The sequence below is a fragment of the Lethenteron reissneri genome, chromosome 38, assembly GCF_015708825.2.
Source record: "Lethenteron reissneri isolate LAM-NWPU_2019-01 chromosome 38, ASM1570882v1, whole genome shotgun sequence".
Classification (NCBI taxonomy): Eukaryota; Metazoa; Chordata; class Hyperoartia; order Petromyzontiformes; family Petromyzontidae; genus Lethenteron; species Lethenteron reissneri.
The window spans coordinates 378,905-406,720 of record NC_083816.1 but is presented as its reverse complement, the minus strand read 5'-3'; the positions used below and the strand labels follow the sequence as shown (position 1 = coordinate 406,720).

Sequence of the window (27,816 nt, the reverse complement as noted above, 5' to 3'; positions counted from 1 at the left end):
TCGGAGGTGCTAATGTAAGTAGAATGTGGAGTACATTTTTATGAAACGTATGTAACAAAAGTTGCATTTCGTGTGGGTTTTTTTTAGTGATAGGAGGAAATCGGAGAACCAGGAGGAAACCCATGCAGAACAGGGGGAGTGAACTTACACACTCCACACAGAAAGGCACCCGAGTCAGACATCTAACCCAGGCCCTTCTCGCTGTGAGGCACGAGCGTTAACCACCGTCGCCCGTGACTGTCGGGCCGTCGGTGACTCTCAAAGAGCGACTCGCGTGTAAACCATACCGAGTGACACTGACACAGTACGAGTGTGCGCTACGCGGCCTCCCTCGCTCGGGTCGGCGCGGGTTCCAGCCGGGCCGCCCTCGCTCAGAGTGGCGATCCGAGCGGCGAGATCCCGCAGCCTCCTCCCCTCCGCGCCCTTCAAGGCGCGTTTCTTCTGCTGCTGCCCACGGCAGCGTGACCCCTCCTATCACTCACCCGCGCTGCTCCCCAGCCAGCCGGCCTCTACTCCCCGGCGCCTGCCTGCTCTGCCCACCCGGCCCCAGAAGTCGACTGTGGCTCTCAACGCAGCTCAAAGGCTCAAGGCGACAGAGCAGCGCGTATCATCATCATCGCACGCGTCTTGAGTAGTTTTTGTTGTTGTTAATTTCTCTGCTAACATGTACGTGCCCACCTTCGTGTTCTTACCACTGGGTGAGTGCGACTCTGCTCGGCGTCCGTGTTGTTGTTATTGTTGATGGAGCTGATGGCTCCGGGTCTGCTCTGCTGCCCGTGTTGAGGACTCGGTCTCTCGCAGACACCGACTGTTTCGTCTCACGCACCCACTCACACACCTACTTACTCTTACATGCACTCACCACACTGCAGGTCACAACAACACACTCACACCTACTTCATCTTACATTCACTCACTCACTCACCACACTGCAGATCACAACATCACACTCACCCACTCACACCTTACACTCACCCACACACACCTCCTTACTGTGTCTAGCACCCCACTCGCCACACCGCAGGCCACAGCGCTTCTCTTTCTGCTGCTTTCCTCCACTGTGGAATTCCCTCCCATCGTATTTCCCAAACTGTGATGATAATAATAATAATTAGTATAACCTTGCTCAATTAAAGAAACGCGTTTCACTCGTATCTATTTCAACTTTGATAATAGTTATGTATGTGGCTAGCCTCTTGATGTGTTTTAGACCTTTGACTTGTCCTCTCTGTGTTTGACAAATATTCAAATGGCATCAAGAGCGCTGTAAACTCAACACATTTAATAACATCGTGGCCTTACAACGAGCGTACAGAACGGGCGACGTTTTGGGCATTGGCCCTTCTTCACAGCACGTAGGCGTGCGCCTGTATGACGTTTCCGATTGAGGCCACATGTACGCAGTGTTCTTGGCACGGAACGCGTGGCGCTGTGCCGTTGGCTGTGCTTGGTGCATTCACTGCAAGCGCAGCAGCAGCAGCAGCACCACGTATTTTATTTTAGCGAGGGCTGTTTAAAAAAAATGTTTGTATAACGGGTAACCCTGGGGTGGGCGCCGCGGTGGCGAGATGTGAACTGCCTCGCCTGGTACACAGGAGGTCATGGGTTCGATACCGACCCCGACGAAGCCTGTATATTTGGAGTTTGCGTGTCTCTCTTCCCGTGGTCGCGTGCGTTTTTCTGCGGGTCCTCCGGTTTTCCCCTCCACATTTAGAATCGTGCCTTTTCGAGTATTTGGCTGCGATACATTTCCACGTGATAAGCCACTTCGTTGGGATATCATTTGTGATAGCCAGGTCGCTTCTGAAAAATAGCTATATAGCTCGGTGGGCCTTACCTGGTAAAATAAAACAATAGTTTCGTTTAAAATAACAGGAGACATTTTTTGTTTAATTCAGTAACGAAAAACATTTTTCAAGAGCCCCAATGAATGTGAATACGAGATGGTGGTCCTTTATAAACGTCACGAAGAGTCCTTAAAGAGCCGCACGTGGATCCAGAGCCTTGCGGTCATCGAATTGTAAACAACGACCACCGGTTTGCCGTACGGAGAGCATCATGACTTATAGACTTATAATGATTTATAGACTGTATCATGATTTATAGACTTATAATGATGTGTAGACTGTATCATAATTTACAGACTGTATAATGAGTTGTAGACTGTATGATTTATAGACTAAATCATGATTTATAGACAGTATCATGATTTATCGACTGTATAATGAGTTATAGATTGTATATGTCGGGCAGTGAAATTAGCATTTCACCTCTTTTAACTGAGAAACAAAAGCTGCTGCCACGGCGATTCGCGCTGGGTGAGCGGCGAGCGCGCTCCACTGAAGCAGTTCAGAGGGCGCCGGTTCGGTTCCCATCTCCCGGCGCGGCAGTTGGAACGAGGGGGCCAATTTCCTCAAATGCTCACCTTCAACGCCTCCGTCCACTCAGTGGCAGTACAATAATTGGTATTCCACAGTCGATCGGCAGGTCGCGTGTGGTGGGGTGAAGTGTGGGTACCGCCCACCTCTTTCAAGTCGTCAGGCCAACGTGGAAGAGTAGGCCGAACACCATCGGGAGGTCCCTTTCCGCCAGCAGTGTCGAGAGCAAGCTCTTTCAGGGTTGCGCCTTTTACCTGTCTGTACGTTCTCGCGCACCTGTCAATCAGTGCATTCGAATCTAAAATTCCACTGGAAATGAACGCCGCTTCCTGACTTTCGAAACCGGATTGTGTAAAACGATTACCGGTTCTACTGATTGTCGGTTAACAACCTTAATTTTAAACCATTGTGAGGGTAGGGCATGTCCGCTGGGACGCTCATTATTTTTAAACACAGTTGCTGAGCACAGGACCAGAGACACAAAACGCCAGGCGGCCAGAAACGAACAGCACTATAAGGTTTCGAATAGATAACAGTCAACAGTTAGAGCTTGGGGAAAAGAGACGATGGGAGGGAATTCCCAAGTGGAGGAGAGCGAGGCGAGAAGCAAAAAGAGAAGGAAGGTGACCGGCGGTGTGGTGAGTGGGTGGGCGCCAGTGTCGTTGTGTTTGTTTATAAATAGGTCGCCTCAGCCTCAAATGAGTACCTGGTAAGGTGTGTAAACATCGGCACAAGGGAGACAAAGGCGGCCGGGTGTGGTGCTGGCCACCCACCCCCTCTTGTGCCGTGCTGGCCTTCATAGGTGCTCGCTAACAGCACTTGCCCCAAAAGTCTGTTTAGGCTACGCGGGGGAATCTTTGTTTTTTTTTTAGACTGAGTAATGGGTGACTGAGTGAGTGGTTGACTGAGTGTTGTTGTGACCTGCAGTGTGTGCGGTGGTGGTGGTGGTTGAACACAGCGTGGAGTCTGGTGAACCGTCGAGTCGTCAACATGGGTGGAGGAAGCCTCGCGAGTGAAGCTCACGGGAACGGTAGCCCTGGGAACATTGATTAGTATTAATGTGTTCCTCGGTACATCGTCTGTGCTCGCTCCCGTGCTGTTCCACTGTGGGAGCTCCACAACTCATTCGCCTTGTGCCTCATGCCGGTGCGGCAGTCGGATATTGATCGCAATGGATGGGGTGGTAGTGTTGTTGTTGTGATTGTCTCAGATCGAATATCGTGTCCACGGTGTCTGTGGAAGGACGCACCGCCCGGTGACTTTGTAACTGGATCCTAGTCGTCGTAATCTGGCCAGGTCCAGGCACCGCTGCCTCACGGTGTTAGAGACCCGGGGGAGTTGAAGCAGGTTAAGAGCCCTGGGGGCGGTGAAGCAGGCTGAGAGCCCTGTGGGAGGTGAAGCAGGCTGAGAGCCCTGGGGGCGGTGAGGCAGGTTGAGAGCCCTGGGGGATGTGAAGCAGGCTGAGAGCCCTGGGGGCGGTGAGGCAGGTTGAGAGCCCTGGGGGCGGTGAAGCAGTTTGAGAACCCTGGGGGAGGTGAAGCAGGTTGAGATCCCTGGGGGGAGGTGAAGCAGGTTGAGAGCCTTGGGGGAGGTGAAGCAGGTTGAGATCCCTGGGGGAGGTGAAGCAGGTTGAGAGCCCTGGGGGAGGTGAAGCAGGCTGAGAGCCCTGGGGGCGGTGAGGCAGATTGAGAGCCCTGGGGGCGGTGAGGCAGGTTGAGAGCCCTGGGGGCGGTGAGGCAGATTGAGAGCCCTGGGGGAGGTGAAGCAGGTTGAGAGCCCTGGGGGAGGTGAAGCAGGTTGAGAGCCCTGGGGAAGGTGAAGCAGGCTGAGAGCCCTGGGGGCGGTGAGGCAGATTGAGAGCCCTGGGGGCGGTGAGGCAGGTTGAGAGCCCTGGGGGCGGTGAGGCAGGTTGAGAGCCCTGGGGGCGGTGAAGCAGGCTGAGAGCCCTGTGGGAGGTGAAGCAGGCTGAGAGCCCTGGGGGCGGTGAGGCAGGTTGAGAGCCCTGGGGGAGGTGAAGCAGGCTGAGAGCCCTGGGGGCGGTGAGGCAGGTTGAGAGCCCTGGGGGCGGTGAAGCAGTTTGAGAACCCTGGGGGAGGTGAAGCAGGTTGAGATCCCTGGGGGGAGGTGAAGCAGGTTGAGAGCCTTGGGGGAGGTGAAGCAGGTTGAGATCCCTGGGGGAGGTGAAGCAGATTGAGAGCCCTGGGGGAGGTGAAGCAGGCTGAGAGCCCTGGGGGCGGTGAGGCAGATTGAGAGCCCTGGGGGCGGTGAGGCAGGTTGAGAGCCCTGGGGGCGGTGAGGCAGATTGAGAGCCCTGGGGGAGGTGAAGCAGGTTGAGAGCCCTGGGGGAGGTGAAGCAGGTTGAGAGCCCTGGGGAAGGTGAAGCAGGCTGAGAGCCCTGGGGGCGGTGAGGCAGATTGAGAGCCCTGGGGGCGGTGAGGCAGGTTGAGAGCCCTGGGGGCCGAGAGGCAGATTGAGAGCCCTGGGGGCGGTGAGGCAGGTTGAGAGCCCTGGGGGCGGTGAGGCAGGCTGAGAGCCCTGGGGGTGGTGAGGCAGGTTGAGAGTCCTGGGGGAGGTGAGGCAGGTTGAGAGTCCTGGGGGAGGTGAGGCAGGTTGAGAGCCCTGGGGGAGGTGAGGCAGATTGAGAGCCCTGGGGGAGGTGAAGCAGGTTGAGAGCCCTGGGGGCGGTGAAGCAGGTTGAGAGCCCTGGGGGAGGTGAAGCAGGTTGAGAGCCCTGGGGGCGGTGAGGCAGATTGAGAGCCCTGGGGGAGGTGAGGTTGAGAGCCCTGGGGGAGGTGAAGCAGATTGAGAGCCCTGGGGGAGGTGAGGCAGTTTGAGAGCCCTGGGGGAGGTGAAGCAGGTTGAGAGCCCTGGGGGAGGTGAAGCAGATTGAGAGCCCTGGGGGAGGTGAGGCAGGTTGAGAGCCCTGGGGGAGGTGAAGCAGGTTGAGAGCCCTGGGGGAGGTGAAGCAGATTGAGAGCCCTGGGGGAGGTGAGGCAGGTTGAGAGCCCTGGGGGAGGTGAAGCAGGTTGAGAGCCCTGGGGGAGGTGAGGCAGGTTGAGAGCCATGGGGGCGGTGAGGCAGTTTGAGAGCCCTGGGGGAGGCTGAGACCAGGACACATACATAAATATACACAACAGCCACCACGTGTCACTTAGTGGCGGTGACATCATAATGGCGCTTGTACCAGGCGAGGTGCACATTGACATACGCACACTGCATGTCATCAGCAAGAAGGCTGAAGCAAGACTTGTGCTGGACACTGGAAAGTGGGAAAGCAAGAGAGGACTCCTGATGATCTGGAGCCAGATTACACAAAGGGAAAGAACGTCTATCAGAGTTACTTGGGAAGAGCGGCCTCAATTGGCACAGAGACCCATTAACTCACACAGAGACATATATCCACACAAAGACAAAGTTCCCCCGTATAGCCTTAACACACTGTAGGGGCAAGTGCTGTTAGCGAGCACCTATGAAGGCCGGAACAGTACACGAGGGGATGGGTGGCCAGATCCGCGCCCGACCGCCTTTGTCTCCCCAGTGGCGGTGTTTACACACTGCACCAGGTACTCATTTGAGGATGAGTCGACCTAAGGGAGGCCCGGGAACGGTTCAGATAATCGTCTACCGGTGTTGGTCGTGAGCGGGAATCGAACCCAGGTCGCCGGGTTCATAGTGCTGTGCGCCGCTGCACTACCGTTCCCCACATATATATATCCACACAGAGACACATAGACGCCACAAAGACACAGATTCACACAGAGACATATAGACTCACACAGACACACACAGACTCACTCAGGGACTTACAGAGACCCAACGATTCACATATAGGTCTATATGAGAGCCTGTGTGTCTCTTTGCATGTATATCTCTCTCGCTGATGGAACAGGAATGTGTGCGTGGAGGCGCTGGGTGTCAGTGACGGATAAGGCCACGGACTTGGGGCCATGGTGCCGTAGTTCAGAACCATTTGGTTGGTTGTGAAAATGTGCTTTTACATTCAATCCTACCTCGGATCATCGCTCATCCTATCCCAGTGTGGTGGAACATTCCTGTCACCCAGAGGCTTGAGGGTAGAGAGGTAGATCATGCCAAGAGACAGAAAATGATTGAGAGGTGCGGGAATCCACAGACAGGCGGGAAGGCAGCCGGAACCGGCGCCAACAATTTATCAAGCTCTGTGGCCCTCTATATCGGGATGTTTGGCCAACTCCACACGTAAGCTGCGTGTTGTGTGGTCCCTTCAGCAGCGTCAGATCGCGACTGCAGTGGCTTTTACACGGAGGCGGGTGAGTGGCACCTGGGCTTCGACTGCCCATGGCCCCAGCACTGCTGCGGAGACTGCCACGCTCGCTATTGCTGCACCACGGCCCTGGAGGAACTGCACGAGGATGAGCAGAGTTGGTGCAACTTCTTTGTGATCAGGTCAGGAACGCCGCACACCTCCACGCTCACAGATTAACGGTGCAAAAAACGATCAGATATATCGCGAGTACATTCTGTAAAGATGTGCACAGGAAACGTATTTATTATTAAGCTTATTTACCCACAAAGGTATCACTTGAGTTCCAAGACTGTTTCAAGTGATAATAATTGAAAAGGTTTTACTCTTTCCAGCAATGATACACGTGTTGAGATGTTCAAACACCAAATAGACACCCATTGCAATGCATCAAGTATGCATTAACCACACATGATTGTGGCAAAACATGCAAACACACGTTCTTTGATAATAATGTATGCATTGTGTTTGAAACGGATTAGCCTACACCAGAGACAGTCTCCTTTATGGCCTCGTCTCACCAGTGTTAGACCACATAACGCCAAAAGGCAAATAACACTAAGGCAATGCAAATATCAAAGCATTTTTATGTCGGGTTGAGCAGTTATATCTATGGGACCATTTTTTGCCGGTAAAAAAATGGCCACATACATAGTCCTGTCAAGTGTTCTCAGTCAGGGTCAATGTTTCACTGTGTAATCCCGATTAAGTAATTTTCAGGTAATTCAACATTGAACCTGGAGGAAAATCCATGTTCTCCCCTTGTTCCAAAGAAATGTGACTAGTATTGGCCAAGCATGCTGAACAGTTACAAAGTTACCTAAAAATAACTCAATTGGGATTGCACAGAGCAGCAACATCACCCCCTCCTGCGAAAACCTGGCAGGACCTTCATGAAAAAATATATTCTTGTGATTTCCTGAGTCAACAAGGACGATGTTTACGCCACTGTGCATGTGAATTGGCACGGTGTGCTGCCACCTCCCCAGCCCCAGCATTATCGCGGGCATCACGCTGGGGCTTTTCCTGCTGATGCTCATCCTCACCCTCATCTGCTGCTGCACCTGCTCGGGCTGCGTGCTCAGCCAGATGCGCCTCCGCCGCCGCTCGTCCTCCTGCTCCAGTGGGTAACACCACACTGGGCACAAGTGTAAAGATCCCCCGATGGCCTTTAACAGACTGTTGGGGCGAGTGCTGTGAGCGACCACCGATGAAAGCTGGCACGGCACGCAAGGAGATGAGTGGCCAACACCACGCCCGGCCGCCTTTGTATCTCAAGTAGCAATGTTCACACATCGCACCAGGCTGAGTCGACCTAGGAGAGCCCCAAGACCGTTTTAGGTAATCGCCACTGGTGTTTGCGGTGAGCGGGAATCGAACTCGGGTTCCCGGGTTCGTAGCACAGTGTGCTAACCGCTGCACTGTCAATCCCAATTGCTGTCAGCTTAATCATGCATGACCACACAGAAGCAGTGCAGTGCATTTTTATTTGGCATTGTCATGAAAATTCAGTAAAATTATGAGCAGCTCTTGTTATTAGACGGTTCTGTAAAGATAATCTAATCATTAATAGTCGGTTGTTGGTTATCGGTCATGGAATGATCTGACCAAATTTGTGTCGTCAATACCATACACCACCCAATAACCAAACAGATTAATTATTATGTGTAAAATCATCGAAAGCATCACTTATTAATGTTTAAGCTCACCTGTAAGATGAACAATTTTCACAACTAAAATATACCAATAAGATATGGCGTTTCCTTTGAAACTGCACCATACATCTTCAGGAAGAGATCCGGGAAGTCAAAATCACCTGACCTGGCTTCAAAATGACAAGGCCTAAACCCAAACATCGATAATGGATTGTAACACGAGATGCGACATCGCACGTGTTAAGCATCGATATGATTAAACTTTGTTGGTTTTTCAGGTCACTGCGATGCATCATTGTACGGTTCCCATGCCGGGTCCTTCAGCAGCCTCACCAGAACGCAAGCCCAGAGTCAGCCCTCCAGCCAGCACGCGGGCAGGCAGTTGCATGGAGGCTACACGGTGGTCCCGGCCAACTCTCAGCTTGTCTCACCCGCAGAGCTCACGCCCAGCCCGCAGTCTGAAACCCCCCCACTCGTCTCTGCCACGTTCGTAGGGGGCTTCTCCGGTGGGCTGGTTCCGGAGGGTGCCACCGTGGTACATGCGGTGCGTGCAGTCACCGAGTATCAGTTCATCGTGGGGCCGCCACCACCGTACGACGAGTCTGGTCGGCAGGGCACGCAGATTTAGAACGGCCGGCAATGCTGCGGTGGCGAAGTGGTGACACTCGCACCTCGATAGCAAGAAGGGTCTGGGTTTGGTACCCAACTCGGGCGCCTTTCCGCGTGGATTTGACCAATATTTTTCGTAATAAAGTTTTTTGGGTTACATCGCGTAAATATAAATGTCGTAAACCCACCTCCACCCGGCACAGCCAATTAATAAAGGTTGTCACGTGAACTTCAACACACCTGTGTGTTGGAGAGAAAATCCCACATTTCCAAATTTAGCTAACCACGTTTCGCTGGTGATTACAACCTTACTAAATGGCTGTGTTGATGTAAAAGCTTTTATTATGAATGTGGGGAGTTTATATGTTCTCTCCTGTGTTCTGCATGGGTTTGCTCTGAAAACTCACTTCTTTAGAACTGATTTTTGTGTTTAATTTTATGTCCATCCCCCGCACCTCCGATTAGCACGGATGGCTACATACGGCGCGAAAGAAGTTCAACATACATACAATGTAACGGGTATTGGACAAAACATCTCAATGCTAAAAAATTATCAGCAAATTGCTTCATTGGGATTACACACAGCAGCAACATCGCCCCGGACTGCAAACACTTTGCAGGACCGTCCAGAAAGAGCTGAGGCTCAGTGAAGGCTTTCCAGGGTAAACGAGTGGATTAACAATAACACAGTGTAAAGGTTGCTAAATTACCACAAATACTTTACACTCTCGGTATGCATTGCCGACGGCAATTCCACCGCAATGATTGGCGCGGATGAAGATTGAGAGAGCAAGGAGTTGTTTATTTACAGAGTAGGAGCACAAATCGAGAACAAGAATTCATCACCTACAACAAACGGAAATGCAACCGAGTGCGTGATTTCCAAAGGCGACCGAGAATGCATCTACCAAAGCATTACCCGCGACACCTTTAGCTTCCAGGTGTCCCGTGCCATCATCGTCATCATGTGCATGCCCCTCAGGGAGGAGCAGTCCCCACGAGGCGCCACCAGGCAATCCTATCCTGCTCTAGCCGCCACGCTGAATACAAGCCAATGCCGTGGTGTCGAGGATTTAGCTTGTTTGGCTACGTCTGGTGGTGGGGTGGAGGGTCTTACCACATACATTTTGCCACATTACGTGGCCTATTTTCAAACATCAATTGCAAAAGCTGGCAGTTTCTGTATATTAATTTACCACGTAAAGAAAACAAACAATATAAACATGGTATTTCTAGGTGACTTTCAACACGCGTGTGCAATAGCAAAACGAGTGCACAGCTCGGTGTGGTCGCGTTTCTCAGCACAGCTGTGGAAGGAGCTGAGCCGGGAGCAGCGCTGCGCGCGCGTCCACGTGGCCCACGCGTGGATTGGGCCTTCGTGTTTCCCACCACAAGGGCCGTCCATAGGAGGGTGTAGGATCCGGGGCAAATCCCACTGTGGGCCCCCCGACGCTTTCAAACTAAACCGGGAGTATTACACACGCCACGTAACATCGAAGCGCGCACCGCCACCCCAAAGCGCCCCCGCCAAAAGCGCGGGGCCCGGTGCGGTCGCCCAGATTCGCCGTGTACCCTGGGGACGGCTCTGCCCCGCCACTCATGCTGCACAGCTTCGACTGGAGTTGCGATATGACTTGAGGCTGTATACAAGAGCGCATATAATATGAACGTGTGTGCACCAATGATTCTACGTGTATCTGCAATATAAAAAACACTTTTGTTTGGACAGCGGGAACCTCACCCACGCGCCCCGCCCCTTCGCCCACGCGCCCCGCCCCCTCACCCACGCGCCCCGCCCCTTCGCCCACGCGCCCCGCCCCCTCGCAACGAGCCCCGCCCCCTCGCCCCGCACCCTCACCCACGCGCCCCGCCCCCTCACCCACGCGCCCCGCCCCCTCGCCCACGCGCCCCGCCCCCTCGCAACGAGCCCCGCCCCCTCACCCACGCGCCCCGCCCCCTCACCCACGCGCCCCGCCCCCTCGCAACGAGCCCCGCCCCCTCGCCCCGCACCCTCACCCACGCGCCCCGCCCCCTCACCCACGCGCCCCGCCCCCTCGCGCCCCGCCCCCTCGCCCCCTCACCCACGCGCCCCGCCCCCTCACCCACGCGCCCCGCCCCCTCGCCCACGCGCCCCGCCCCCTCGCAACGAGCCCCGCCCCCTCGCCCCGCACCCTCACCCACGCGCCCCGCCCCCTCGCCCCGCCCCCTCACCCACGCGCCCCGCCCCCTCACCCACGCGCCCCGCCCCCTCGCCCCCTCGCCCCGCCCCCTCGCAACGAGCCCTCGCCCCGCCTCCCATAGTCCCGCCCCCTCCCACACGCGCCCCGCTCCTGCCGCCGCCTCCGCATGCGCGCCCCACGCCTCCTGCTGTTGCCCGCGCTTTGCCGCCGCCTCGCCGCGTCTCGCCCCGCGCCTCCTCCGCGTCTCCCCGCGCCGCCGCCGCCGCCTCCTCCCAGCGCGCCTGCGCGCCGCCGCGAGCTGCACGCGGCGCCGCACCCCGCCATGGCGCTGAGCCGCTTCGCGTACACGCGCGGCTTCGAGCGCGAGGACGCGTGCCTGCCCGACACGTGGGTGGTGGTGCGGCTCGACGGGAGATCCTTCCGCAAGTAGGGCGCACTGTACCCCCGTCCACGCGTGGAGACAGCGGCAGTCGCCGTCTCTCGCGCACGCACACACGGGGCTCAGCCACCACCACAGCGCCACAGAGACAAAGAGCCCCCGCGTAGCCTTAACAGACTGTTGGGACAAGTGCTCTGCGAGCGAGTAGCACCTTCGAAGGGGTGGGTGGCCAGCACCACACCCGGCCACCTTTGACTCCCTAGTTGCGATGTCTACACGCCGCACCAGGTATTCATTTGAGGCCGAGTCAACCTAGGAGAGGCCCGTGACGGGTTCCGATAATAGTCACTGGTGTTGGCCGTGAGCGGGAATCGAACTCCCCACATCAACACCACAACACTCCAAAAACAACACCCCCATCCGCCACGAAGTAGCGGTGACATCACCACGGCGCTTGTGCCAGGCGAGGTCGTATGTCTTGAGGGCACGTAAAGTGCCGAAGGCTCGCTGCTGGCAGGAGGTCCCGGGACAGACCCCGTCACCCACCCACTCATTCACTTCCACTCTTAACCAGCCTCACTCAACCACCCACCTGCTCACCCATCCATCCACCCACTCGCTCACCCGTCCACCTACCCACTCACCACACTGCGGGTTATACTGTAGTCCTTTTCTGTTTTTCCCATCCCGTTGTCACTCATCCCAAGCTCATAATGCAGTCCTTGCTCGGGTTCAAGAAACGCATTCACCTTACCGATTGCAACTTTGGGAGTGCTGTTTGTTGCCGGCCCGTTTGACGTTCTGGGCCTGTGCTCAGCAGCTGTGTAAACTACAGAACGCGCCGAGCTGCAGACGACGGCTCCCCGGGACTCGCCCGCCTCGCCTGCTGCTCTCGAGCGCCTCCACCGCGAGCAGCAGCAGCAGCAGCCAGCGGGCGATGCTGCTGCGATCCCAATTAGTCCTTGGGCCAGACCACATATCGGCACCACCCAAAGTGGCAAAACTTAAATGGTGCCATTTTATTTGTTACACCAACAGAAGTTAAATAATACGTGATAACCTTTCCAAATGAGCAGCTGTTATTTTTTTCTCGCAGGAAACATGTTTCTGCACCTATCGCAATCACGCCTATTTGCCCGGACGTTACAAATAAAACATTCTAACGCATCCGCTGTTAATGAAGACAATAAATAATTGACAAAATGGATGTTTGGCCCCAAGGCATGTATTTAATACATATTCTTGCATTCACGCTTGTTCTTCAATTTCAGTGACGTAGTTAAGTCTGGAATAGATTGGCGCTCTCTGTTTTCCTTCTGTTTCTAGCAGCTTGTTTGCTCATGATCAATTTCTGGCAGGGGAGTCAAGTACTGGTGGTTCTGTATTATATCTGTTCAGTAAAGATATCTAAAGTGATAACTTTACCCTCAATGTATTGTTAATGTACCTGTTAAGATTATTAATTAAGGCCAGGGACTAGAGGGGAAAATATTTTTGTTCAGTTTGTCAATTTTGACATCTATAAATTGTAAACTTTCATAACATGCACACAATTATTAAATTCAGAATAACTATATTTGATAAATGTAGTTAGTTTTTATGATTTTATACGAACTTCGCCAAGTAAACAGCCTTAAATCAGCTTTTTTTTGCATCTTTCATCGCAATTACTACAGCAGTGCATACTGACTGTGATGGGATCTGCTATGATTACAGCAGTGCAGACTGTAGTGGTACCTATTCTGTTTACAGCAGTGCATGCTGACTGGTGGTACCTGCTATGATTCCAGCAGTGGCATACTGACTGTGGTGGTACCTGCTATGATAACATCAGTGCATACTGACTGGTGGTACTTGCTATTATTACAGCAGTGCATACTGACTGTGGTGGTACCTGCTATCACTACAGTCGTACATGCTCACTATAGCAGTATATATCGACTCTATAGCACAAAGTACTCACCTGACAGAGTGAACGTGGTGAGGCCTAGTCCCGCGCAGAGCCCCCGGCCTCGCCTAGATTTCCCAGCCGGCCGAGGTGGCACCTTGGCAGGCGGGGGGCTGGGCCGCTATCCCCCCCCCCACCATCCCCCCGCCTGCGCGACAATAATACTATCTAAGCGCTATAAGTATCTACCGACCCTAAAGTAGTAAGTGCACACATTGGGGGGGGGGGGGGGGGGGAGATGAGGACATGACACTTTGATGAATTTACCTTAGCGTTGTGTGTATTTTTTTTGCATTTTGAACGCAAATGAGAAATCCCCCCTCCACCAATGACGCGTGTCCGTTGCTAGGGGCAACCCTAGTACAGCTTTAGCGGCGCGAGGAAATACATAATGAAAAATAACACTAAATTGTTAATTTTATTACTTTAAAGTTGACGGATGGGAAAACGGAATAGCGCTGGCTCACCACGGGGCTTACGGTGTGGTACCTGGCTACTTTTAAAAATATAAACCCCACGGTTTGCGAGCCATATCCTTCGCAAGTTGCATCCACACAAAGACGGACAGACAGACTGACAGACAGCTTAAAAAAATGCCATTTATTGGTAAGATTACATGTGTCATTGACTAAGTATATGCGAATGTCAATGTTTATAATATTCAAGAAGTTCCTTACCTCACGATGGTATTCCTTATTATCCTGTGTTTTCATTGTGTTTTTGAACCAATAAAGACCAGCTTGTGATCTAACTGGCTTTGGTCTAGGTAGTTTTTCAGTAATAATGCCCATTTCATTGTTCCGGACGCCTGTGATAAGGTATGGGTATAAAACTCATGGTAACTACAGTTAAAATGCTACTCCGCAAAGGTTATCATAGAATATGTCCCACACACAGGGAGGATTACAAAAATCATTACGAGACTTTGCCACCTCAGGTCGTACCAATAAGTTATTTTTTTGGCCCGAGCCCATGGACTAAATTGAGTGATTTGCAGGTTACAGGTGTCCCATACCTGCTGTCAACCCCTTATCAGTGCTGCCTACCTTAGTGTAGTGTTGCTCCCCAATACGGAGGCACACACTCTGGACTGGGAGGCAACACTTTTATTTAACAACTTCCCTAGCGGGTAACACTGAACGCAACTTGGGTTCTATAGTAGGTGATCTGGTTAACTATGTGAATAGCTAATTAACTCTAGACGAAGACCCGGAGACGATGAGACGCGGGAGCCAGGCTTGTTTCTACAGACGAGCCCAGAACACTCACGGGACTGCCCCTTGATGCTCCTGGGCGTGGCCTCGCTCTGCCTTCGGCCATGCCCCCTTCGAGACCTTTCCCGAATGATCTCGACCGAGCATCACGTGCCCCACTCAGGCTACCACCCCTCCCTTGCCCTCTCTCAGACCATCGCCAGGACTCTGCCCCCTAGGGCTGGCTGACATGCCGTACTTTGGTGCTAGAGAGAGGCTCCAGACGCATTGTTGCACTCCTGTAACAGTAGCTGGCGCGAACACCCGAGTGACACCATTTACGTCACATTATTACAGACCAATTCAGATCTGATTGGTCACCCCGTGCCCCTTATAAATCTCAACGTTCATCCTATAAAGTCCAATGACTAGGGAGAAATACAAAAAAACAAATTTTTGTGCCCGTATTAAAACAGCAGTACACCATATGGACCTGAAAACTCAATTAGCCTGTCCAAGAATACGGGTAAACTGTATGGATTGGAAGGTATGGGTGACCCTCGATTTGAGATAGTGGGATGCGTTCTTCAAAAAAACACAGGTTCAACGAAAACGGTCTGTCCTCGTGTAACGCGGTAGGGGCGTTCCTGAAGAACACCGCGTTATGGAAAAATCACGTCTTAATATATAATGTAGGGTAAAGCACAGTCCGCAATAACACGATGCGTATGCAGGCGTGTGGGTGGCATCTAGAAGCATCCAGCAGCATCACACCTCGTGTGATGATGCTATGCTTAGGCAGCTGTACAACCGCTTATTCCTACTCATGCGTCAGTTCTGTTCATTCAATCGCGTTACAGGGACTCCTCTATTTTCTAACGAGTTAGGTTCCAGAGGTCTGTTCGTAAGTCGATTTGTTCGTAAATTCAACTTTACTCCTGTCAATTCCAAAAATGTTGTACGGCATGTACACTAAACACGGGGAATGGCTTTAAAAGTTGTATAATCTCCTGTGGCTGTAGATATCACTTGTTCTTCATGTTCTGTAGATGTCACTACCGCCATCTATTTTTGCGCGGTGGTTGAACTTTCGACTCTCAGTCCGAACAGGCAACTGGACATACGGACAGGTTTGTTCGTATCTCTCGAAGTTTGTATGTCGAATGTTTGTAAGTAGAGGAGTCACCGTATATCCCATTCGCATTAGTTGAAAAACGTGTTCCCTAATTCATCAATTGCGTTATATCCAATTAGCGTTATGAAAACACGTCATATAAGAACGGACTATCGTAAATCGGAATGGCTTTTCCCATTAATTGAAAAAAAAAATGAGGGATGTGTTTCGGACAGTAATTCCCACTCAACTCCTAACATAAAAATATACACCGATATCACTTTTCCCAAAACAAAAATAATGTAAATATTAAAACGATTTAATAATAACTTAAAACTAATATAATTAACGTTTTCAATGAACTGATCAAAAGATACCATAACGCTATCACGAATGGATGAAGCAGCCTCCTGGGCGCTTCTTGTTTGGTGATGTCACGGCGCGTGCCGTAGTGAAATTTCATTAACACGGATATTCGATTTTATTCATTAAAAAGTGTCTGTAATTTGTCCATTGCGTTCACGCAAAATTTTGTAAACTGCAATTCGTTGGTAAATCGAGGTGTAGCTGTCATTTTTCAGCATTGGGATATTTGTTATTTTTTTTTAGATATCGGAAGAAACCCAGGAATTCAGAGGAGCAACCCATGCAGAACAAACAAAGAAGGGCCTGGGTTCGATTCTTAAACTCGGGTGCCTTTCTGCGTGGCTTTTGTTCTCCCGATGTTTAACTGTGGGAGGAAACCAGAGAACCCGGAAGAGAGACACACACGGAACGGCGACGCTGACGTGGCTTGTGTCGGCGGTGTCTGCTCCGCGACGCAGGTTCGCCGAGGACCACGGGTTCGTGAAGCCCAACGACGCCCGTGGGCTGTGCCTCATGGCGCACTGCGCGGCGCACGTGGTCACGGAGCTGGACGACCTCGTCTTGGCCTACGGGCAGAGCGACGAGTTCAGCTTCGTGTTCCACCGCAAAACCAACTGGTTTAAGCGCAGGGCCAGGTAACCACCATCACCACTGCCGTCACTCTTGCCTCAGTCAGGGCTATCCATAGGGGGGTGCGGGGCCTGGGAAAATCACACTGTGCGCCCCTCCCCTGACGCCTTCAAAATAAACCGGAAGTATTACATCTAACACTGTGACGTCGAAGCACGGGCCCCCCAAAACGCGGGGCCCGGGGCATCCACCCTGATTTGCCGTACCTTAGGGATGGCTCTGCTCACAGCAGAAAGGCCTGAGTTTGATTCCTGAATCGGCTGCCTTCCTGTGTGCAGTTTGTATGTTCTTTCTCTCTTGTTCTGCATGGGTTTTCTCTGAGTTTTCTGGTTAAGTGACAGTACAGTAAATCTCCATTTAAAACGAGTGGCGTTCACACTACACATTTTAGCTTGAACGCGATTTTTTTTATTGGAACGTTTTCCACTTAACGCGTACCATGCCTGCTATAACACAACTTTTCTGAACGGCTTGGGTAATGGCAGCATTGTTCGGTGATGCTGGGAGCTGGTTCTGTAGGTCTGATGTGCGCTGTGATACATGGCACGCCTTCCTGTTCCTCAGTCTTTGTTCTGGCATCTTTGTGTGCGAAGTGTCATCTCACTCTCTTATCTTTTCACTCGCCATATCTTTTACACACTTAATATTTAAATGACTGTTACACATAGCATATGTATAGCAAATATATATAGTGGGTTATCAGCGAGACAGAGACGACGTAGTCGAGGCACACTTGTTTATTAAAGCAAAGGCCAGTAACATAACACTTGAAGGGGTAATGGCCTCTTCACCCGTATTCAACAGGAATACACCCCTAGCACTATCCACGACTGATCTACTCCCAGTCATCTAAGAGTGCTAGGGGAGGCTATCTGATCCGGCCCTGGTTAAGCACGGATCCCGGCACCCAGCCAACCAGACCGTGCTGTTACAAAAGCATCGGTCCTGAGGCTCTAAGGGCCGCGCCACTGGCTTGCCCTGCCCGGCCCTGAGAAGGACAGCGAGCCAGGGAAGTTCCAGGGCCTATCTGCCGGTCTTCAGTCTTCGCTGGTTAAGCTTCACACTGGACCCCGAGCCCTCTGGCTCCCCGCCTTTTATACCAACCGCCACCGAGGGGTGGGGCTATGGGGGATCACAGCACCACCCATAGCCCCCCAGGCTTAACCGTTGCGGACGTAGATGTAGACACCCCTGTGTGTTTGTCCGCTTCCCTTTCCGTAACCACCTCTACATATATAAACACAACACATTAAAAAATAAACATGTGAAACAGTCGGCTGTCAAATAAAAACAATAAAATTATGGGCTGGAACAGCACCCCTACCTTTGCCATTATTCGTTATGGTAAAATAACTCCTGCTTAAAGCGAATTCGTTTTACGTGGCAATTTCAGGAATGCAACCCCCGCGCCTAACAAGGACTTCGTAGTCTAAAAGAGTGTTGAGTCTTTTTTGGGTAAACAAGAATTGTAATAATATAAATAACGTAACGAAATATCATGGGACCTTTTTTGCTAGTATCAAAGTATGAAAAATAAGAATAGGTTTTACCTTTTCTGGCACAGGAGGTGTTAAGATGCACAAACACCAAATAGATACCTTTTGTAGGCCAATCAATTTAAAAGACAATGCATTTTTATCAGAGCATGTTTTGTTTGCATGTTCACCACAAGTATGTGTGGTTAATGCAGACTTGATTTATTGCAAAATGTATCTATTTGGTGTTTGAACATCATAACACCTGTTTTATTGCCAGAAAGAGTAAAATCTATTATTTTTCATAACTTATCGGGAATATGCGTCTCTGTGTCATCCCACGGCAGTAAGTTCATGACGCAGGTGGCTTCGCTCTTCTCCTCGGCGTTCGTCTTCTACTGGGACAAGTTCTTCGCGCCGGAGCGGCTCCTCTACCCCCCGGCGTTTGACGGCCGCGTTGTGCTCTACCCCACAGAGCGGCATCTGCGGGACTACCTGAGCTGGCGCCAGGCCGACTGTGAGCACAAACTCCTCCATGGGAATCTGCCTCCTGATATAACCTTTGCTCTTGAATGAAACCTCAAAAGTAATTTTAGTAGTTCAATTGACAACTTGAGACTCTGGGTATCCTTTGTTAAATGTTGTATCATAGGAAATAAGCTTCAAGGGTTGTGTAAAGGGAGAGAGGGTACGATTGCATCCTCCTTATGGAAACGTATTTAAGATAATTTGGCTGCTAGAAATGTGAACATGATAAGCCACTTTGTTGAACTATCATTTATGGCTAGGTTGCTTCTGAAAAAGAGCTATATAGCTCAGCGGGCCTTACCTGGTGAAATAAAAAAGTTTATATTCTAGTTTATGGTTTTATGTGCGGCTCCAAGTAGAACCACGGAGAGATTCTCGAGTCGGTGATTCTAAATCTCCACCCCCCCTCCCCCTTCAATGGGGCAGGCCACATTAACAACCTCTACAACACCGTGTTCTGGGCGCTGGTGCAGAACGGGGGCCTCACCACTACCCAAGCTCAGGAACGGCTCAAGGTGATGTCCTGGGCTTGTCACCCACGTGTGTGCAATTGACAAATATGTCCATGTCTTGCATCTGCACGTGCTGGCAGCGTGAATGCGTCGGTGAAACTCCTTTTCGAACTCCCCTTACTCTCCTGTTTCCCACCGTCATAATCCCCTCATGTGGTTGTTTGGTGCATTCACAGCTCACGGTGGCGGCGGACAAGAATGAAATCTTGTTTTCAGAGTTTGGTATCAACTACAACAAGGAGCCGTTGCAGTTCCGCAAGGGAACTACCATCATCTGGGAGAAGGTGCTCGCACGCAGGCCAATCCCATACGCGCGCCGAGAACGTGCAGAACGCTGGCCGCTCATCGAGTTATTTAATGTTTTCGCGGCTATCACAGAGTGTTATCTCAGTTGGCTATTTACAGTGCGAAAGAAGTTGAACATACATACTAATATTGGAAGAAAGACCGTTCCAGACAGTCGCAGAAGCGTATCTGAAAGCACGCGATGCACTGACCGTCTTTGTTCGATGGTTCCCCAAAAACCGCTGCAAGGATGACCAGAGTTTACGTGATGGTTTATGCTCTTTGACGAGATCAGCAATTTGTATATACAGAATGTGAACCTCACCCAGGCTATTTCCAATCAAAATCTACACTTTTTAAATAAATATATAAACTAGTGGGAAGTACCCAGCATTGCCTGGGCAAAAAAAACACACACACATCGACCTACACGCACACACATATGGACTTACACACGCACACATATAGACTAATAACAACAACCACCATTCGCCACTAAGTGGCGGTGACGTCACCACGACGCTTGTGCCAGGCCATGTGCACCTTGAGGCCACAGTGAAGTGTCGAACGCCCGCTGGCAGGAGGTCACGAGGCAGAACCAGGTGTCACGGGTCGACTGAATGAGATGACCGAGATGACTAGCTGATGCACCACCTGTGCCCCCTACTGTGCCAACTTGCTGTGCTTTAGCCACCCGGCGCTCCGCTCATTGTTGTGAGCGTCGTTCGTCAGCTCTCCGTTGTTGTTGGAGAGCGACTGCCTCCAACTGCCCAGTAGCGTCCTTCACGATCCTCCTCCACAGAGGCCGATCTTGACACCGCTGGTACCAGTCATCGGCAAGTCCACTCAGCTCCACGTCCTCCTGTATCACATCATTCCATCTCTTCTCTAGCCCATGCCGCGCCCATTTAGCCCCCTCGATCCGGCCGAACAAAAGCTGTTTAGGCATGCGGTGGCTGGGCATGCTGGCTACATGACCCAGCCAACGCAGCCTTGCCTGCCGGAGGAGCTCACCGATGGGACTTTGCCCAGATCTTTCAAGGATTTGTGAGCTCCTCACACAATCCTGCCTGGTTAAACCCAGGATGGATCGTAGGCAGGCCAGCCTAAATGTTTCTAACTGGCGAAGATGCTCCATTAGGGGGGTCCACGTTTCGCAAGCGTATGGAAGGGAGGGAATAACTGTGGCCGAGAAGACCTGAAGCTTCGTGCGGAGCGACAGACCAGGTAACGTCCACACAGCGTTATGCAACCAATGAAAAGATATTGCCGCTCGACTGATTCGGAGTGAGACCTCTGCTGTTAAACTGTAGCCGGTCATAAGCACACTGCCCAGGTATGGGAAACTCTCCACTCTCTCCACAACTGCCCCATCACCGATTGGGAGTTGTGTGGGTGGAGTGTCCGATGGTACAAAATACCCAGGTAGGTGCTTAGTTTTGGTGGGGCTGATAGTAAGGCCCCACCTCTTTGTGGCACGCTCCAGTCTCAGCAGCAGCATCTCCAACTCCTCCTCTGAATGAACAGCTATTACCAAATCATCGGCATGCATAAACGTGGTTGGCCAATAGGGAGCCATCCCTTGATCGCACCCGGGCATCGATCAGCCTCCCATTATATCTGTACCAAATGGAAATTCCCCCGGTACAGCTATTGAAGGCTTCACGAATTGCGTGGTCAAAATAGATGTTAAATAATGTGGGAGCCAGAGGACATCCCTGTCGCACCCCAAGGTGTACAGGGAATGGCTCTGACTTCCGGCCACGTAGTTTTACCCGGGCCCGCTCACCATCATGAAGGTCCTTAATGATCGTGAGCAGAGGGTCAGGGACTCCAAAAGCACGAAGAACAACCCAGAGCCCAGGCCTACTGATGGTATCATAGGCCTTGACCAGATCAATAAGGCAGAGATGTAGGTCTTGTTGGAATTCCCTACACCTCTGCTGTAGCAGACGGACAGAAAATATGGCATCTGTGCAGGACCGCCCTTTCCTGAAACCGCATTGGGGCTCCGCAAGCCTCTCCTCAGCGTGCCTAGCAAGGCGATGTTGAATAATCCTTGCCAGGACCTTTCCCGGCACACCGAGTGAGATGCCCCTGTAGTTGTTACAGTCTGTGCTTCTTAAAGAGGGGGACCACCAGGGCATCCTTCCAATCCTGTGGAACCCGTCCAGTGGTCCAGACTGTTATGATGTCATATAGGGCAATCTGTGCACAAACGCCACCCTCCCTCAGCATTTTGCTTGGGAGATCATCTCTGCCCAGTGCCCTTCCTGGTCTCAGACTCCGGATCGCCTTAAGTACTTCTTCAACAGATGGCACCTCAGCCAGCCACTCACAAAGGGGGTGACTTCTTTCAATAATTGAGGCACCGCAGCCTCAGCAGGGTCATCCCCACTTTGTGCCATGATGTTTTCCTGGCTAAGGGATTTCCCCTCCCCCAGGATCTCACAGAAATGCTCAGCAAATCTGCAAACCTGTCCCTGGGGATCAGAGATTGGATCACCGTTTTTTCCCCCTAATGATGGTAATAGATGTGCCGCTGCAGGTTACTTTTTTGATGGAGTTAAATAGTGATTTGTGATCGCGGGCCACTGAGGCAGACTCCATCTCTTCAGCAACCCACGACCACCACCCATCCTTGCAGCGCCTTACGGCTCTCCGAACCTCCGAGCGAAGGCTGCAGTAAGCCTCCTCATTCTCTGATGTGGGATGCTGTAGCTGATGAGTGGGCCTGTCGCTTTTTCTCAACTATCCTGAACACCTCCTCTGTCAGCCAGGGTCTCTGGAGAGGTCTGGACCGCGTACCCAAAGCAGCCATTGCAGCTGCATGAGTCATTCCTAAACCTCGCCCATTTACCCTCGACATCAGGAAGAGTGGGGGGGAAGGATGCCAACCCCAGCCACAAGCGATGATCAAATTCTCGCTTGCAACTTTCATCAGCTAACTGAGACCAGGCCTCTTTAGGTTGGAATGGGATCCTGGGTGTACACTCACCACCGGACTGGAAGAATGGTAGGCGCATCTTACAGATGACTAGTTCATGGTCAGAGGGCAGATCAGTGCCACGGTAGGTCCTGGTGTCAAGGACATGGGCTCGCATCACTATCTAGTCCAGAAGATGTTCTTGCTTGGACCCGGCATGCATCCATGATGTTGTGTGGATGCGCCGATGCCGGAAGAGCATGTTGGTAATTACAAGCCCATGGGCTGCACAAAAATCTAGCAGCCTCCTACCGTTGTGCCAGCATCATGACCAACTCGGGCATTGAAGTCACCCAACAAGATGACTATCCCGAGTGGCCACTTTAGCCAGCACCTGTGACAGGAGGTCATAGAAGACATCTGACTCATCGGCTTTGCCTGCTTCCCTCCACGGATGTTCGTCTTCGGTGGGGGCATAAGTAACCACGACCCCCACTCCTCGCCTCCGGTTGATGGGAAGGCGAGGCCAAAGTAGCCTGGGGCTTACAGCTTCCCACACCTCACCGCCACGCTCCCACGCTCCCATGCTCCCTTCATTTTGTTCAGAAGAAGAGCCCACACCCTGTTGTTTGGCAGTCTCCTGCCCCGAGTAGAGGACTGTCCACCCCGGTCCCGCTCCTGACAGAGGAGTGGCAGCCTCTCCTCCGCAGTGAGCGTTCGGACATTCCACGTGGCCACACGAAGTGGCTTTTCGTTGTTTCTGGAGGAGCCCTGAGGGTAAAGATTCAATCTCCTGCCTCCGCCAATTGGGATTTGGCCAGGAGACGTCATAGACGCCTGTCCCCCCGGGGCATCCGGCACAAGCTTATTAGTTACATGTTTTAAGTCGTGGTTTAGTGGTAATTAATTGGAAGGTGGAGGGGTTACCAGCCCCTCGCACCCCTCCAGAGCCCCTGATTAGCCACTGTGGTGGTCACAGACGCCATTAGGGGAGAGGCCAATCGGCATTGGCCCTCCCCCCACAGCACTGTCCACGACAGAGTTGCCCGTCCAGCAACCGCGAGGAGGTAGGGGGTTGTTTTGCCAGACTTGCACACATACATCGACTCGCACACATTGAATAGCACGCACACACAAATATTTTTTTATTTTCACTTACACACACACACATTGACTTGTACAAACACATGGACCTACACACACACACAGAGAAATGGACTTGCACACTCACATGGAGCCAAGCACACACATCGACTCACGCACACACACACAGACTTACACACACACATCGACTTGTATACACACACACATGAACGTACACACACACACATCGACTCACACACGGGCATCGACTAACACACATTGACTTAGACACACACATCGACGCAGACACACACATCGACTCACACGCACACATGGACTTGGACACACACATTATTATTGTAAAAAATACTAACTTAATTGTTAAATATTAGTTGTCCACACACACCACACACACACACATTGACTAACACACACACACATCGACTGACACACACACACATCGACTGACACACAGACATTGACCCACACACACAAACACATCGACTTACACACTCACATACATCGACCCACACGCACACATATCGACTTGCACACACACAGTGACTGACACACACACACATCCACTTACACACACAGATGTGGCCTTGCACACAGCGACTCACACACACATCCATCTCCACACACAAACATTGACTTAAACACACACACATGGATTTACACACATCGACGCACACACACACGGACTCACACACATGGACTAACATACACACATCGACTTACACACGGACGTATCGACGTACAGACACACAGTGACTCACACGCACATATCGACTTACACACATACACACACATGGACTTAAACACACACATACATAGTGACACACACATGGACCTACACACACATATTTACGAACACACACATATCGACGTACACACACATGGACTAACACATACAGTGAGGGAAAAAAGTATTTGATCCCCTGCTGATTTTGTACGTTTGCCCACTGACAAAGAAATGATCGGTCTATAATTTTAATGGTAGGATTATTTGAACAGTGAGAGACAGAATAACAACAACAAAATCCAGAAAAATGCATGTCAAAAATGTTATAAATTGATTTGCATTTTAATGAGGGAAATGAGTATTTGACCCCCTCTCAATCAGAAAGATTTCTGGCTCCTAGGTGTTTTTTTAATACGGGTAACGAGCTGAGATTAGGAGCACACTCTTAAAGGGAGTGCTCCTAATCTCAGCTTGTTACCTGTATAAAAGACACTTGTTCACAATCAATCAATCAGATTCCAAACTCTCCACAATGGCCAAGACCAAAGAGCTCTCCAAGGATGTCAGGGACAAGATTGTAGACCTATACAAGGCTGGAATGGGCTTACAAGCCCATTGCCAAGCAGCTTGGTGAGAAGGTGACAACAGTTGGTGTGATTATTCGCAAATGGAAGAAACACAAAAGAACTGTCAATCTCCCTCGACCTGGGGCTCCATGCAAGATCTCACCTCGTGGAGTTGCAATGATCATGAGAACGGTGAGGAATCGGCCCAGAACTACACGGGAGGATCTTGTCAATGATCTCAAGGTAGCTGGGACCATAGTCACCAAGAAAACAGTTGGTAACACACTACGCCGTGAAGGACTGAAATCCTGCAGCGCCCGCAAGGTCCCCCTGCTCAAGAAAGCACATATACATGCCCGTCTGAAGTTTGCCAATGAACATCTGAATGATTCAGAGGACAACTGGGTGAAAGTCTTGTGGTCAGATGAGACCAAAATGGAGCTCTTTGGCATCAACTCAGCTCGCCGTGTTTGGAGGAGGAATGCTGCCTATGACCTCAAGAACACCATCCCCATCGTCAAACATGGAGGTGGAAACATGCTTTGGGGGTGTTTTCTGCTAAGTGGACAGGACAACTTCACCACATCAAAGGGACGATGGACGGGGGCCATGTACCGTCAAATCTTGGGTGAGAACCTCCTTCCCTCAGCCAGGGCATTGAAAATGGGTCGTGGATGGGTATTCCAGCATGACAATGGCCCAAAACACACGGCCAATGCAACAAAGGAGTGGTTCAAGAATAAGCACATTAAGGTCCTGGAGTGGCCTAGCCAGTCTTCAGACCTTAATCCCATAGACAATCTGTGGAGGGAGCTGAAGGTTCGAGTTGCCAAACGTCAACCTCGAAACCTTAATGACTTGAAGATCTGCAAAGAGTGGGACAAAATCCCTCCTTAGATGTGTGCAAACCTGGTGGCCAACTACAAGAAACGTCTGACCTCTGCCAACAAGGGTTTTGCCACCAAGTACTAAGTCATGTTTTGCAGAGGGGTCAAGTACTTATTTCCCACATTAAAATGCAAATCAATTTATAACATTTTTGACATGCGTTTTTCTGGATTTTGTTGTTGTTATTCTGTCTCTCACTGTTCAAATAAACCTACCATTAAAATTATAGACTGATCATTTCTTTGTCAGTGGGCAAACGTACAAAATCAGCAGGGGATCAAATACTTTTTTCACTCACTGTACAGCCAGTCACACACACACATGGACGATAGCACACACTTAGACTTACACAAGTGTAAATTAAATGTAAACAAAGTAAAAATAGTTCTTGACAAAGTCCTGCTCACAACAGGAAAGTTTGTGGGGAAAAAGACACAATGGCTGTGCTTTGTTGTCTTAAGGAAATGAAATAGAATAGTTGGTATGCAGGGGAAACAAGCCTGTTACATAGTGTATATCTGCTGTCATCAAACATTTTGTTAAGAAAATTAGCGGCGAGGGAAAGTGTACAAACTCAATAGTTTGTGACGTAAAGTCCTGCTCACAAGAGGAAAGTTTGTGAGACAAAAGACATAATGGTTGTACTTTGTTGTCTTAAGGAAATGAAATGTAACAGTTAGTACCCAGGGGGAAAAGCATGTTACATAGTGTATATTACCGACAGAACCAAAGAGTATAGTGTATATTTACTGGTTAATGTCTACGATGTATTATGAAAAATCAGTAATAGAAATGAGAGAAATAAGATAGATGTATGGTTGACGGGAGCTGTAATTTCGTGTGTGTTACCTTGCGCAGTGTCCACAAGATAGAGAAATGCCCCCTCACCCCCACCGAACGCGTGTGAGTTGGTATGGTCGAGCACGTGCTATGTAATAAGTAATGGAAAACAGCACTGAATCGCTAATTTAACAACTTTAAAGGTGACAGACACGAAATCGGAATAGCGCTGGCTCAGCACAGGGCTTATGGCGTGCTACCTGTCTACTTTAAAAAAAATATAAACCCCACGGTTTGTGAGCCAAATCCTTAGCAAGTTTCAGCCACACACACATGGACAGACAGACAAAAAATTATTCATAGGTTAAGATGAGCTGACCAAAATGTCCTCCTCTCAGCAGGTGGTCTCTGGACACCAACTAAAGGAGACTGAAGCCACTCCCCATAGGGAAGCCGACCCAGGGAAAGGAGATGTCATTGAGAAGGAATGCAGTGGCAGTCGAGACCTTGTGGACAGGTCTGCGGATGAGCCCACGGCAGAGGGCAGCCCTGAACAGCGGCGGGAGCGCCCTGTGGGAAGCGGTGATCGTGTCAGCAAGGGGCAGGAGTCCGTGTCTGCGACGCGAATGAGCGATGGTGAGCCAGCGGCGAGTTACAGCGTGGGCGTTGAACCAAATGCTGCATCCGGTTCTGCGAGCCGGTGTGTGGCTCCAGACACCCCGACAGAGGGAAGGCGTGCCTCGCGGAAGGCCAAGGGAACGGACAAAAGGCAGGAACAGCAGCGCAAGGTGGTGATGCTACACGAAGACATCATTGGGGATTCTTTCTGGGAAAGGCACCCAGATATCCTCGCAGACTTTTCAATAAAAAATAGTAAAAGCCTCACGCTTACAAAAGTAACCAACTGATGAAAAGTTAGACCGTAAAGATCAACAACAATACATTATGAAACAGCTTCATGATTCGGTCAGGAAAATTTATTTTTTAATAAAATAAAAAAAGCTTATATTGTCAGCTTTATTCTTATCTTTGGGCATTGTGGATCTGCTCTTCACGCAGCAGGATGATGCAAAATATTTCCAGTGTTTTATTTCACAAAATGTATCTTGATGGCTCATATACCAACAACCCAGCAGACCTATCGAGGAGCATGGTTCAGTTTATTTTATTATCCACAGGTTTCCCATCTCCAGCAGGAATAGATACCCATATGGACGGCAGAGTGCCAGCGCAGTGGTTACACTCGTGCCTCACAGCAAAAAGTTCCTGGGTTCAATTCTTGGCTCACGTACCT

At 50.9% G+C, this 27,816-nt stretch overlaps 2 protein-coding genes across 4 annotated transcripts; both read left to right on the top strand.

Moving 5' to 3' along the window:
• Window positions 1-415: 415 nt before the first annotated feature.
• LOC133351661 (protein shisa-5-like) lies at window positions 416-10,636 on the top strand. Of its 2 annotated transcripts, none has more exons than XM_061567035.1 (4): window positions 416-698; window positions 6,629-6,803; window positions 7,650-7,783; window positions 8,594-10,636. In XM_061567035.1, exons 1-4 carry the CDS (start codon window positions 665-667, stop codon window positions 8,941-8,943), a joined length of 693 nt encoding a protein of 230 aa, XP_061423019.1. In that variant the 5' UTR covers window positions 416-664; the 3' UTR covers window positions 8,944-10,636. The 2 variants fall into 2 exon arrangements, with proteins under 2 accessions (XP_061423019.1, XP_061423018.1); XM_061567034.1 differs by having other exon boundaries at window positions 419-698; window positions 6,626-6,803.
• A 606-nt stretch (window positions 10,637-11,242) lies between these two features.
• On the top strand, window positions 11,243-27,528 carry THG1L (tRNA-histidine guanylyltransferase 1 like). Of its 2 annotated transcripts, none has more exons than XM_061567007.1 (6): window positions 11,243-11,530; window positions 16,563-16,739; window positions 18,557-18,726; window positions 19,164-19,252; window positions 19,426-19,533; window positions 26,924-27,528. In XM_061567007.1, exons 1-6 carry the CDS (start codon window positions 11,271-11,273, stop codon window positions 27,428-27,430), a joined length of 1,311 nt encoding a protein of 436 aa, XP_061422991.1. In that variant the 5' UTR covers window positions 11,243-11,270; the 3' UTR covers window positions 27,431-27,528. The 2 variants fall into 2 exon arrangements, with proteins under 2 accessions (XP_061422991.1, XP_061422990.1); XM_061567006.1 differs by having other exon boundaries at window positions 26,921-27,528.
• Window positions 27,529-27,816: the final 288 nt, after the last annotated feature.